We start from the raw sequence: 11,978 nt of genomic DNA, 5'->3' as shown, positions 1-11,978 counted from the left end.
CTTGTAATATTTGTGACATCGATGCCTCATGCATAACTTTAACTTACAAAGACCATAACAACAGCCTTTGGGAGCGATGCTGCTGAGGCCACCTGATGCTTCACTACTGATACTGTCCTCTGGCACACTGCTCGGTGCCCAGCCTCCCTGCAGAACTCCCCAGCAAGTGGTGGCAGCTCCTTGTCACCTTCCCGTCACGAGTCAGGTCCACGCTGAAGTGGATGGGCATGAGACATGACAAACCCACAGCAGCCTTTGATGCCAGCCTGATCTAGGAATGAAACTCTTGTTTTAACTTGCAAACACGCAAACAACCTCCCCAAGCTTTTCTACCCCATCACAGAAACGAGGGACGGGAAGGGGCTCCCAGAGCACACACAGGCAGGTCCGGACTGCTTTGTGAACGATTCATAAGGAACATTGTAATCTCAAAGTAAATGCCATGTGTTTTATTTGAGGTTGGAATAAATTACAACTGTAAAGCATAATTTATTGCTTTATAAATTGTCTGCTCTTAAAAGGCATTAATATCAAACATAAACAAAACAAAGACACATTTGATTAGCAGTTCAGTTCTCTTTAAGTTCCATGAACAGCTGAGTAGGGGGATTTCATTCTATACACGATTGAAATTTCTGATCACAGGCTCGTAAACTTGACTTTGACATGCATTATCATCATATAGATATATTGAGGGGACTGTAGATGTGTTCATTTGCTTTAGGATAGAATTTTTATTGCGATTTTCCCTAATATATCCCATTGAATACCCAGTCCTTCATTCCTCACTCAAATACAAATCTCACTGGTTTCAAAAAACTCCTCTAAAAGATGTGTGGGGTTTTCTACCCCTGCGGAAGAAGGGGTCTTCCAAGTCTAAAACAGGAATGAGTCTGGTCCCAAAACAGGAATGAGTCTGGTCCCAAAACTAAGTGAAAAACAAACTCCTCCTAGGTTAAAATACTGAAATCCCATGCACATGTGCCCTCCCATTCTGAAGATTCTTGCAAAACATCCCAGCATTATCTGAATGAACTGATGCCGATATTTCACATTTCTACCGTACGGTTACTCCGTGCCTGAGACTGGTATGAATTTTGCTCAGCACATGTACTCCTCTAAGATGCAGACCCAGGCAAGTCCGGTTTGCCCTGAGTCCTGGGAGGATGAGTGGGCACTCACAGGAGGCTAGGTGCACTGAGCACTTCGCATCTATACAGCCCTGGATGTATAGATGCCGCGACACAACAAGCTGGACCTGGCTAGCTCCAGCTAGGTATGTCAGGCAGACGGAAGGCGAAAAAGGAGCTTCCTCAGCCTCCTGGGGAGTGATAGCTCCTGAACACCAGAAAGGGAAGGAACATGGACGAGCAGCTCTCATTACACCATGAAAAAGGATTCCAGCAAGGCATCCCGCCCTGCTCTGACCCTCTCGCACTGCAGGGACCAAGTGCTCTGCACGCTTCGGCTCCGCAGCAGCGTCTCCCTGAGCTATTCCCTGAGCAGGGAGCACGCACTTCTGCTCGCACTTCCCCAGCTGGGTCCAAAGCAGCACAGAGTGAGCTGGCTTATGCCCTGCATTACATCAGAGGTAAAACTCTCCACAAACAGAACCAGAGGCTCCCGTCTCAATTAGCCCTTGGAACAACTCAGAAAGTTTGCAGACAGAATCTCCAGGACAGCTTCTCCTCCAGCTGCAAGACTAACTTTAAAAATAATAAGCCACTGGTACAGTAAATACTTCTAAAACTGGCTCAGTATTACTCAGAACATTCCTGTTTAGACAAGGGTTTCTGCTCATACCAGCCTCTGATGTTCTGGTCGTGCCTACAAGAATGTAAATAGCTGAGTGAGATGCTAGGATATTTTACACGATATTACTGAATGGGAATGGTTAAATCTCTTACTGGATCCAACAAGTATAAATCAAACTTCAAGGAAAATACTATTACATTGATCCTGGTGCAATTTCAGTTTTCATTAAAATTTCATCAGTAACGTAAATATCTTCTCCATGTTTTGTGCATAATCTCATTTAAAAAAAAAAACCAGCAAAAAAACTTTCTTCTACTAAACATGGCTTCACCTGAAGATGTGTTTCTGTTGTGCCATGAGGGATAGTCAGCTTTGATCTCTGCAAGGCGGTACAGCAGATTTCAGATGCTGCGCTTGCCCATAGTGGCTCCCAACAAGTCAAGCACCATGGCAGAGCTTTGGTGGGAGGCTGGGAGTGTGCAGGACCTCACCTGGAATTGTGCTGAATTGGGCCAATCGGTCAGCACTTTTCGGTGTCCTCCTTATTCAGGGGCTGGAGAACCCTGGTTTAGCTCCCAGCCACATCGTAAAGCGCGTAATGGAGGGGTGGGGAACACTAGTGCCCCTTCTTCCACCTCGGCTTCTGCCTTGGGAGAGGCTTGTGGAAGGGCGGCTTTGCAGCTGCTTCGCGCTAGCAGAAGGACACACTGCAGCTGGGACAAGGCCATGCACATCGTGTGTGCCTGATTCATCACCATCTTAGAGAAACATAACTCAGAAATGTGTAAGCCTTTAAAATCATCAGTCATCTCATTTATGCGCACCGAGAACAGATTCTTGGCTGACTTCTTTTTTTCCTTAGCAGTTCTGAATTTGTCTTTGAAGATGAGAAGGAGGAAAGCTAGCCTTCAGGGAGAGGGACAAGCAGAGACACTTGCAAATTAAAATGCATGCACATGCCATTCACCACAGCAGTGACCTCCAGTCTGCACTTTACAGTACAACATCCGATTATCTTGAACCTTAATTTCTCATCCCTTTCAAACGCTCCCAAGAGCATTCCTTTCTGTGTCAGTGAGATGTCCCAGGGGACTCTACAGAGAAAACTAATGAGAAGAACAAGCTGTTGTCACCAGGAGAAGTACCAGGGTTACATACAAGCCACAGACTCTGGAGAAGCAGGACAGGGAGCAGGCTTATTCCATTTTTCAGTGCCAGTGTCATACCAAGCAGCGAGACAAGCACACAGTGAGAAGGAAGATGGGCTAATGCTACATTGGACTGGGATTTTGCAGACTGGGTTAATTTACCTTCCCCTTGTTCTTGAAGTGATCAGAAAAAGTAAACAATTTATATTAAATTCAGAGTGATCAAACATTCCCAGCTCATCAAATACCACCAAAATATTTCTCCTTTCTTAACAGTTCTTAACAGCTCAAGCATTGCCTTTCTTAGACCGAGCACACCAGAAAGATATCCTCTAAGGAATCACACTTCTAGAAAAAAAAGAACCAACAAACTTCGGGATTGCTACATCTCAGCCAAGGCTCATTTATCCATCTGCAAAGCCTCCTGCACCTCCTGATCTTCACTCCCGAGCCACCCATTTGCTGTGCACTTGCAGTCAGAGAGAGCAGATAAGAGCTCTTAAATCCATTCACCTCCTTACTTCTAATTCACCGGTGCTGGCTCCAGCAAGGCACTCAAGCCAGCACTGTCTTGGCGGCTTCTGTTCAAAGCACCTTCTGACTGATGGGGGACCGGGCTCCTGCTGAACTGAAAAGCAGATGGGACAGCGAGTGCGTCTGAGAGTAAAGCTGTTAACGGGTGCCTTCGCTCCCGGGGAGGGCAGTGTTCAGCCACTCTACCAAAATATGGCAGGCATATTAATTAGTGGTTACAAAATGCTCTGGCTTTTCACAGACCTTTATAAGTGCTGAGCATTTTAATTGGCAGGACAGCCATGCCTGAGAATTCAGTGTATTGTTAGAAACTGACAGTTTCCTCTCCTGCAGTCCTTCCTGTCACGAAGCGTCTCGTGGAACAAACAAGTGTCTATATCGTGATTTTACCAGCGGAGGAACTGGGTCAGAGATGGACTCCAGATGGATCAGACCCATGGAGCAGATGAATGACTTAGTCAAGCGAAAACTACAGTCACTTGATGCAAGGCCCAGAGTTCCATCCCTCCACCAGAGGTTACTGAACAGGGAACACAAATAATCCCCCAAAGAAACTGATGTATCATGAAGGGCAAAGAGGCTTTGAAGCTATGCAGAACAGCGTAAAGTACAGCACAAGTATATTACATATTTAGCTCTACCCCGGCTTCTCTGTCACGTGGGCAGCAGCTTGCTCAGATAGTTGTCTTCTGTTCAGCCTATTACGTTATCTCCTAAGGAAATGCAGGTGGAGGTGTGTATGCAATTCAGCAGTAGAACAGAACTTCGGTTTTATGTGGGCTCAGAGAAACTTTCTTACACCCAAATGAGATTTTTGCATGCATCTGTTACTCACCCAGATGCTGCCTCTGCCGTGCTCCATGCCTGAGTTTCATGCCAGGTTTGCTCTGCCTAGCAGGCATATCATACGCACACAGTGACCTGGTACAAAAGCACATTCTCCAGGCCAAGTCTCAGGCAAAAATTCACCTACAAAACCTAAGTGTACAGGTAGTTTTTTGCAGTGAATCGGGCTTTCACTAGGAATTAACATAAGCTGCAATGACTAATCTTATACTCTGTGCACTTGCTTGTTTTCTTTTCACAGTTCAACCACTTTCTTCCTTAATACTAAAACACTAAAGTCTTACATACCATTCAGAGCATTATTTTCTCCTGGCTGTGTTTCTCTATGCTCTAAGCCTCTATCACAATGCATGCAAAGGATAATGGCTGAATTTGTAATGCTTTTAACTAAAAAAATACTTTTAAAAACATAAACCATAAATTATTTATTCCTCTTTGTCCATTGTTTTAAGCACTGAGTCTTCTCCCAAGATTTTACACAGTTCATTCAGTCTCTGCTGCATTTTAGGAATTCCTGCAAGTTGGGATTCCAGTCTCTGTTTTTCCTCACTCAGTGATAAACGGATAGCGGTGTCCAACTGCTCGAAACGCCAGCCTCCTTGTCCGTCAAACTGCAGCAAGTGAGTGTGGTACTTCCTGCAGTAGAAATTAAAATATTAATAACGGCTCAGGGAACAGATGGTTCATTTTTGCATGCAAATTTGGGTGCCTGTGTCTCTTTTCAATGCTGTCTCTCAAGAAGTTGCCGGTTGCCCAGTTTTGGATCACTGGGTAAGATCTTTTTTTCAGTCACTCATAATCCCAGGACACTCTTTTGTAAGGGATTTGGGTATTTCAAAGCCTGTCACCAGGACCTCCCTAGGCCATCTAGTGAAATTCAGCAGTGAGGTGCCAGCTCTAAGCTATCAGCACTGCTGTGGGCTCCCTAGCTGGGGTGGTCACTGCCTCAGGTGCCCCGCACAGCTGGGCTCGCCGAGGTCCTCACCTGCAGTGACGTTGGCAGGAGCGGGCAGCAGGGCTGTGGAGGTTTTCCTCATCATCTCCTGTCCTTGGTCAAGGTGGCAGCCTCCCTCTTAGAAACGTTGTCTGCGGCTACAGTTGCCTTCACTGCAACTCCACCAGGCTCCTTTTTCTACAGGAGCTTGAACAGCAGCGGCAGACAAGGCTCCCTTCTCACTCAGGCATGCTAGTCCCAGTTTATTTTATTTACCTCGCTTTCTGACAGACATTTTACCCCCTCAGCAGAAAATACATTCAGGCAGGCACGGTGCATCTGATACCGTTGATAAAACTCTAGTTTGTTCAAATTACACCTCAGTTTGTTCCCCTGCATCTTGTAAGGTTGGCTAAAGAAACCTCCAGTCCTAAAATATGGTTCAGTTTGCAAGGGACTAAAATAAAAAAGTCTGTAAAGGAGTCACAGATCTTTCAGTGAGTATCAGGGTGTGTGCACCGAAAATATTCAAAGGTGTACATGTGGAGTTTGTCAAGACCTGACAAGACATTTATCAGGAGGTGCAAGAGGAAGAGCAGAGAGTTCCCTCAGAGCTGCTGGTATGACTGTGTAATTTATCACTATCAATTATAGAAGATGAGATACATCATAAAACAGTGAATATAAATCCCATCCAGGGAAAGTGACAGTTTAATAAATTCAATAGCATATGACATGGGACTCCAAATAGATTCAACTCCAGGCTTACATTGACCAGTTCTTGCATACTATTCTTTGTGACACCAAATGTTTAACCTATCCATTTTCCCCCACCAAAACAAAAAAAAAAAAAATCAGGAAGCTAAGGTAGCTGATTGAGATGTCCAATGCTTGCAGTCTAAGAAATTAGCTAATTTTTGATTAAAAGGGCAAATATTTTCTGGTATAATCTTGAGGAGGAGAAAACAGCCTGTGAACCCATTTTTCCTCTATGCAGTGCAGTCCCTGTGCAAGCATACCTATGCTAAAGGCATTTGGTGCTTATTTCTAAATACTGAGCACTTCTTTTTACTTCTCTAGAACCCCACAAATCACCAGATTTCTGGTAATTCCAATAATACTGTGGAGGTTACAAGAACAATCCCTAACCTTCTTGAATAGCACTAGTAGTAAGAAATAAGAAATGCTGGTAGGAAACTGAACTCAAAAGACCTTTCTCACAAGTGCTTTTGCATAACTTCCCCCTGCATCATTATTATTTATAGCCGAGATGCTCTCAAAAACCTCTTGAACAGTGGTTTTAAACTAATGCCAAACTTTAAAAAAAAATAATTAAATACTATTTTTCTTTTTAAGCGTAATTTAAATTATTTTAAAACCAAATGTCTGTGAACCATTTTTTCTTAACATTTAGGTCCCGATCCAGCAAAAGCTATTTCCACCCTCACTGACTACACAGAGGAAGGAGAAATGCTGGGGAAACCATTCTTTTTCAGAGAAGCAGACACTGATATAATTTCTTTCCTTTGAGGCAACAGACTGGTAATGGATTTTTGTCAACAATTTAAAAAAAAAACAAACCAAACAAACTGAGAGCAGAGATCAAGGAGTACAGAATGAATAGTGTCTGCTGATGTTAGCTTACACCTCATTGATCTCATTTTGCCCTTTAAAGTATTTGGCTGTTTTCTAGATCAAGTAACTACATTTGTTTCCCTTGAGGGACTCTTCCACACTTGGTACTCCCTCATAAGAATGATGCTTCTCAGAATTCCAATATTTCCCTTTTTAATAGACAATCGAATTTTGAAAGCTCACAAACCCTGCAGGTAGAGGACACAACTGAAGTTAAAACACCAGATGTATTATTTCTATGGAAGAACAAAGAGTAGTTTAACCACTTGCCACGTTTCCCACCATCTTCCTGCACTGGTAAACTTCTAGAGTCTGGTGATATCTGTTGTGGCTGTGGAGTGGTGGACTAATTTATTGCCTCTTAGATCCCTGCATGTTGCTATTAATAGTTAATAACTGAAATGCATTTTTAAAAAATAAGAAGGAGGAATAAATACATGTCTATTATTGTAGACAAGTTATCTTAGAAAATGCAGTAGATACTGATTAAACAACTGGCCTAGTACAAACATTATAGACCAATCCACTGCCTGTCAGAAAGCTGAAAGCGAGGACCATGATAAATCCCTAAACATACTTACCAAAGAGAAGGTCTGTGTGTTATAGAAAGCAGGGATATCCCAGCAGCTTTTGCAGCTTGGAATATTTTTCCTTCAACGTCAATGCTTACAGCACTCGTGCATTCGTCCAGCAATGCATATTTCGGCCTTTCAAAAGCAGATAAGGAAATTACTCTTCTATATTTTGGACAGTATTCCCACGTACAATATTTAAGCGAAAGAACAACAGAAAGGAGAGATCTATTTTTGCCAGACAGCTGTCTCGCATCTACAGCTGAAAGCTGGCCAGCAACAACATAGTTCCCATGCATTATTCAGGTGCAGAGCCAGCTTCCAGGAAAAATGGGGTTTATTTCCTAGTCCATCTGAGTACACAGTGATCTAACTTTTGTGTTCTAGTTTGACCTAGTATTATTCTGTCCTGTCATCACATCACGCAGCAGCTACAGCCAACTCAGAAACTTTCTATCCACTGCTATGTATGGACTGGGCTGCCTTTGCATGCTTGCAGTCTCCCAAACCAAAAGGTTTTGTAGCTTGGATTTCAAACTGCCATAACCTCTGCAACGGTCCATCAGACTTCTGCAATATTTGGAGGACAGATGCAGGGAAGACATTTATGCCTGAGACGTTAAAGAAAGGAACATCTGGAAAATGTAATGCTATGTTGCCAAAAGCAAAGCTTAAGTAAGAAGCATTCCCCAAACTAGAGCTTGTATGAAATAATGACAAGGCCTGTGCTCCTATGCAGCCATCTAGCAGTACTGAGTATTGCATGGAGATTATAGTCTACTACTGCTCAAGTGATAACGGGAAAACTGCAAAACTCTTCCTCATTTTCAGATGCTACTTAAAGAACAAATCAAAATGCTTACTTATGGTAAAACATCCGAGCCATGCCCATCCTTTGTTTTTCTCCTCCTGATAAGACATCTTTCCAATCCATGATGGCATCCCAGCCTTTTAAAAAAAAGGCAAACAAAATGCGTCACGGCAATGTAAGTTTATGAAGGAAATGCAGCTTCACTTGCAACATCTCTGCAATTTGCAAGCAAAATCATAAAGGACATTTCCATTGCAGAAGACACAGCTCAGGGTTCTGGATCACATCTTCTGAAATACCTCAGTGCCTTTCCACTGGCATTCAATTGCAGAAATGTCCCAAATATCATGTCAATTTTGAAAATGGAATTTAACTTTCTTGGTCATGTAGGTATTGTCAATAACTTTACTTACCATCTCTTTGAAAAGACACCTACCTGTAACTAACCATTTCATTCTGTCATGTTTGTTTTATAGAACAATTTTCTATTCCTCCTTGAAAGGTATGAGTGGAAATTTAAAAACAAATTCAAAGAAATAAAGTGTAAAAACCATAAAGAACAGTACCAGACTCCACTCCCTACTGTAGGCAAAGAGTAACTGTCAGCAAACTGAACAGAAACACAGATGCAGACACAAGGATGCATTCTATGCGTACAGACAAGCAGCTAACATACAAAACTGCAGACAGACAGGAGGATTTTCCATACAAGCTTCCTGCTACCTTGCATTTAGAGACGACCCACAACTGTTATAACACTGGGTATCCTTATTTAATATTCTGCACAGTCTACAACTGATTTTTTTCTTTATCGTTTTCAGACACATGCAGTGGGAGTGTGATGCATTTTATCTGCAATCTTATGGCAGACAGGCATTTCTGTGAGTACTCTGGCACGATTCATTCCCACCAATGAAAAAAATTCAAATACCAAATTACCCTACTGAAAATAAGTTTTCAATCAAACGATCCAGACAGATAGAGTTGCAAAATAGTTGAGTTTTGAAAGGGAAGAGTGTGGATGTACAGAAAATCTGAAAAGACATTTTTCTCAATATATCATCTATTCGTGAGACAGGCAGCTGGAGCAGGGTCGAGTGAGGGAGAGAACATTTTTCCAAATCAGCCCAGAAGCACTGTAACTAAAACTGAAAACTCTTTTCTGCCACTTCCCAACTGAAGATAAACATTTCCCAGAAAAGACTAGAAAGAAGGTCAAGCAAGGAGCATGGGCTGTGTCATTTCTGATACGTGAACCAAGGTAAGGCACTTGGTACTTGTGAAGGTGTAGGAGGCTGGGGAGTGCTCTCTCCATGCTTGGTGCCACACCAGAGCTTGGTAAGTCTGAATAAAACCTCAGTGAAGCATCTGGTGAGAGGTTGTGTGACTGAAAACAGGAATTGATAATGCTGGAGACTGAATTCTAAGAATTTCCTCTACGTAAAATTGTCAAATACAATGTCACAGTTTTTTAATATACATGTATATAGTTAGATTTAAAAACCAGGGATGCACACACCAGAAATACATCACCCCTAGTAATCCTATTGGGTTTGCATTGTTTCCTTCCATTCTTGTCTAAGGATCCCAGCGGGCGCCCCTTGGGAGCACACACAGTGCTTTCTATCAGCGGGCTCCTAGCAAAGACAGAGCTGTGTAATGATTAACTGGACCCCCATTTGGATGAACTGTAGTAAAGGGAACAGACGCACAGAAGCTGCTGCAGCTCCAGTCCGGGTGCTGGGACCACACAGAGAGCTGGAGTGCGGTTCCATTGACACCTTCAGCTTCCATAAAAGCCTGTAAACCACCTGGGGCAGTCCTTTTTGGCAAAGGGTCCTGGAGGCAAGGGGTGGGAACAGTCCTTCATGAAAGCCGTAGAAACAACTGTGCTTCTGAAGACAACATTCAGGCTGCTGTTTATATTCTGTTATTTTTAAGCTGAGCATATAGACAAGCTTTAGGAACCTGGATCTGAGCTGGGGTGTGGGTGGCTGTGCATGCGTGCACATGTGCCTGGGGAAGCAATGCTTGCGTTCATACGGTTTCTTCCAGATCAGCTGGCTTATAAAGACTTACTAAAAGACAAAAAAAGGAATGATATTCATGAAGAAGCATCATCTTGTCAGCAAAATCATTCTATTATTTCATCTAAAGGTGGAAGATTTAGCCTCCATTTACCAGGATACAGCAGTCATCTCTGTGCTCACTTCAACTTACATTACAACCGAGTATTAGAAGTGCATCTTGTCTCTTCTTGCCTAGTTCCCTCCCTGAACTTTCCTATTTGCCACTTGGAATGCTTCAAACAACAGATACGGAAGAATGCATTTTAATATTATCTATTTTAAAAAAAAATATTTTCTAATGTCAGAACAATTTCCTCTAAACAGTGAGGCATTGTAACTCAAAATAAACTGCCTCCCTACTGTGCATTAACAATTATGCACCTACTTGTTTCCCTTTTCTTACTGCTGACATGGCATAAATCAATGAAGGTCGTTAGTGTTCCGAAAATATCAGGCAACTCAGTGGCTCATGTCACGCATAGCTACATCCACTTTACAAATGAAGAAATGAAATGGCATGTCCATGGACGCAGCACAAATCTCTTCGTAGGTACAAACATCATTCTGGCTCTCAGAGTCCAAATTCCTTGCTCAATTTCTTGTTACATGTAGACTTTGATTGCACATGGTATGATGTAGATGAGATAAACACTGGATGTCACAGAAATGCCTTTTGCAACCAGTAAGACAAAGAGCATGTCTAATGTGCTGGGGCAGACTAACAGCGGTAGAAATACATACAGCTGTTAGCAGAAAGTAGCGATAGCCTTATGACAGCAGCGTTTCATTTTCTTGCATGGCTTCTTTCAGAATTCCTTTCCCCCCCAATTTTCTGAAGGAAAAAGCAAGCTAAATTTGACAACAAAAAAGGGGTTGCATCTAGAGTCTGTAGCACTGTGTATCCTTCATCCTTGTGAATTGTCATACTTGGAAGCAAGACCGAGCATTCAGCTGCCATAAAAAGATACGGTTAAAAGATCCTTTTCCAGATCTACGTTCCAATGCACCTCATCAGACGTGGACAGAAGAAAGGTTACCCCTGGTGAGTTTTTGAACATGAAGGCCTCTTGCACAGCATATGTCCTGAGGCAGCTGTCAAAATGGAAGAGAGCCCAGGTGCTGTGCAGCATGAATATGCAAGGGCAATCCTTAGCTGAGGAATGAACAAAGAGACCATCAACTGTGTGAGCCCCAGTTCAGCATGACACTGTGGGGATTTGTGTCTCTGGATTTCAGAGCCACTAGAAAAGCCAGCAAAGCACTCGAGTTCCTGCTGGTACCAACAAAAGCAAATCCAGGGCTAAAATGATCAGATGAAAAAATACTGGAGAGAGGAAATGTGCTTATCTGTGTGTTTATACGTGGCCTACCACAAAGGTTCCCTGGAAAAGACCCAAAGATATGACAAATGTGCAAAATAATGAGGGACAGTCATAATCTGGGGTGCTGAGAAACCATGAACAGGTTGAACTTGTTGAGTAATGTCACCATCCCCAACCTGCCAGGCCTGGTCATGCATTCAGCGTGCTGCTACACGTTCTCATGGCTCCTCTCACGTGACAAGCTATCGGCAGCCTAAGGCTGTACCACGATTGACACTTGCTAAATACACACAGATTTTCAAAGCAGGTCAGGAGGGAACCACTTTATGTATATATCTACTGCACATCTCCA

General features: G+C 42.9%; 1 protein-coding gene across 2 annotated transcripts in view; it reads right to left on the bottom strand.

Annotated features, from left to right (window-relative positions):
• Positions 1-428: 428 nt before the first annotated feature.
• ABCD2 (ATP binding cassette subfamily D member 2) overlaps positions 429-11,978 on the bottom strand; it is a 49,838-nt gene continuing 38,288 nt past the window's right edge. For both annotated transcript variants that reach the window (XM_056340102.1, XM_056340099.1), the window contains exons 8-10: positions 8,288-8,372; positions 7,434-7,559; positions 429-4,919 (exon numbers count right to left, since the gene is read on the bottom strand). In XM_056340102.1, coding sequence (XP_056196077.1) covers positions 4,709-4,919; positions 7,434-7,559; positions 8,288-8,372 — 422 coding nt within the window. In that variant the 3' untranslated portion in view covers positions 429-4,708. The remainder of the gene's footprint in view (positions 4,920-7,433; positions 7,560-8,287; positions 8,373-11,978) is intronic.

The sequence above is a fragment of the Falco biarmicus genome, chromosome 5 (genome assembly GCF_023638135.1).
Source record: "Falco biarmicus isolate bFalBia1 chromosome 5, bFalBia1.pri, whole genome shotgun sequence".
NCBI lineage: Eukaryota > Metazoa > Chordata > Aves > Falconiformes > Falconidae > Falco > Falco biarmicus.
Note: the sequence above shows the minus strand (reverse complement) of the source record. Positions and strands in the feature narration are given on the sequence as shown.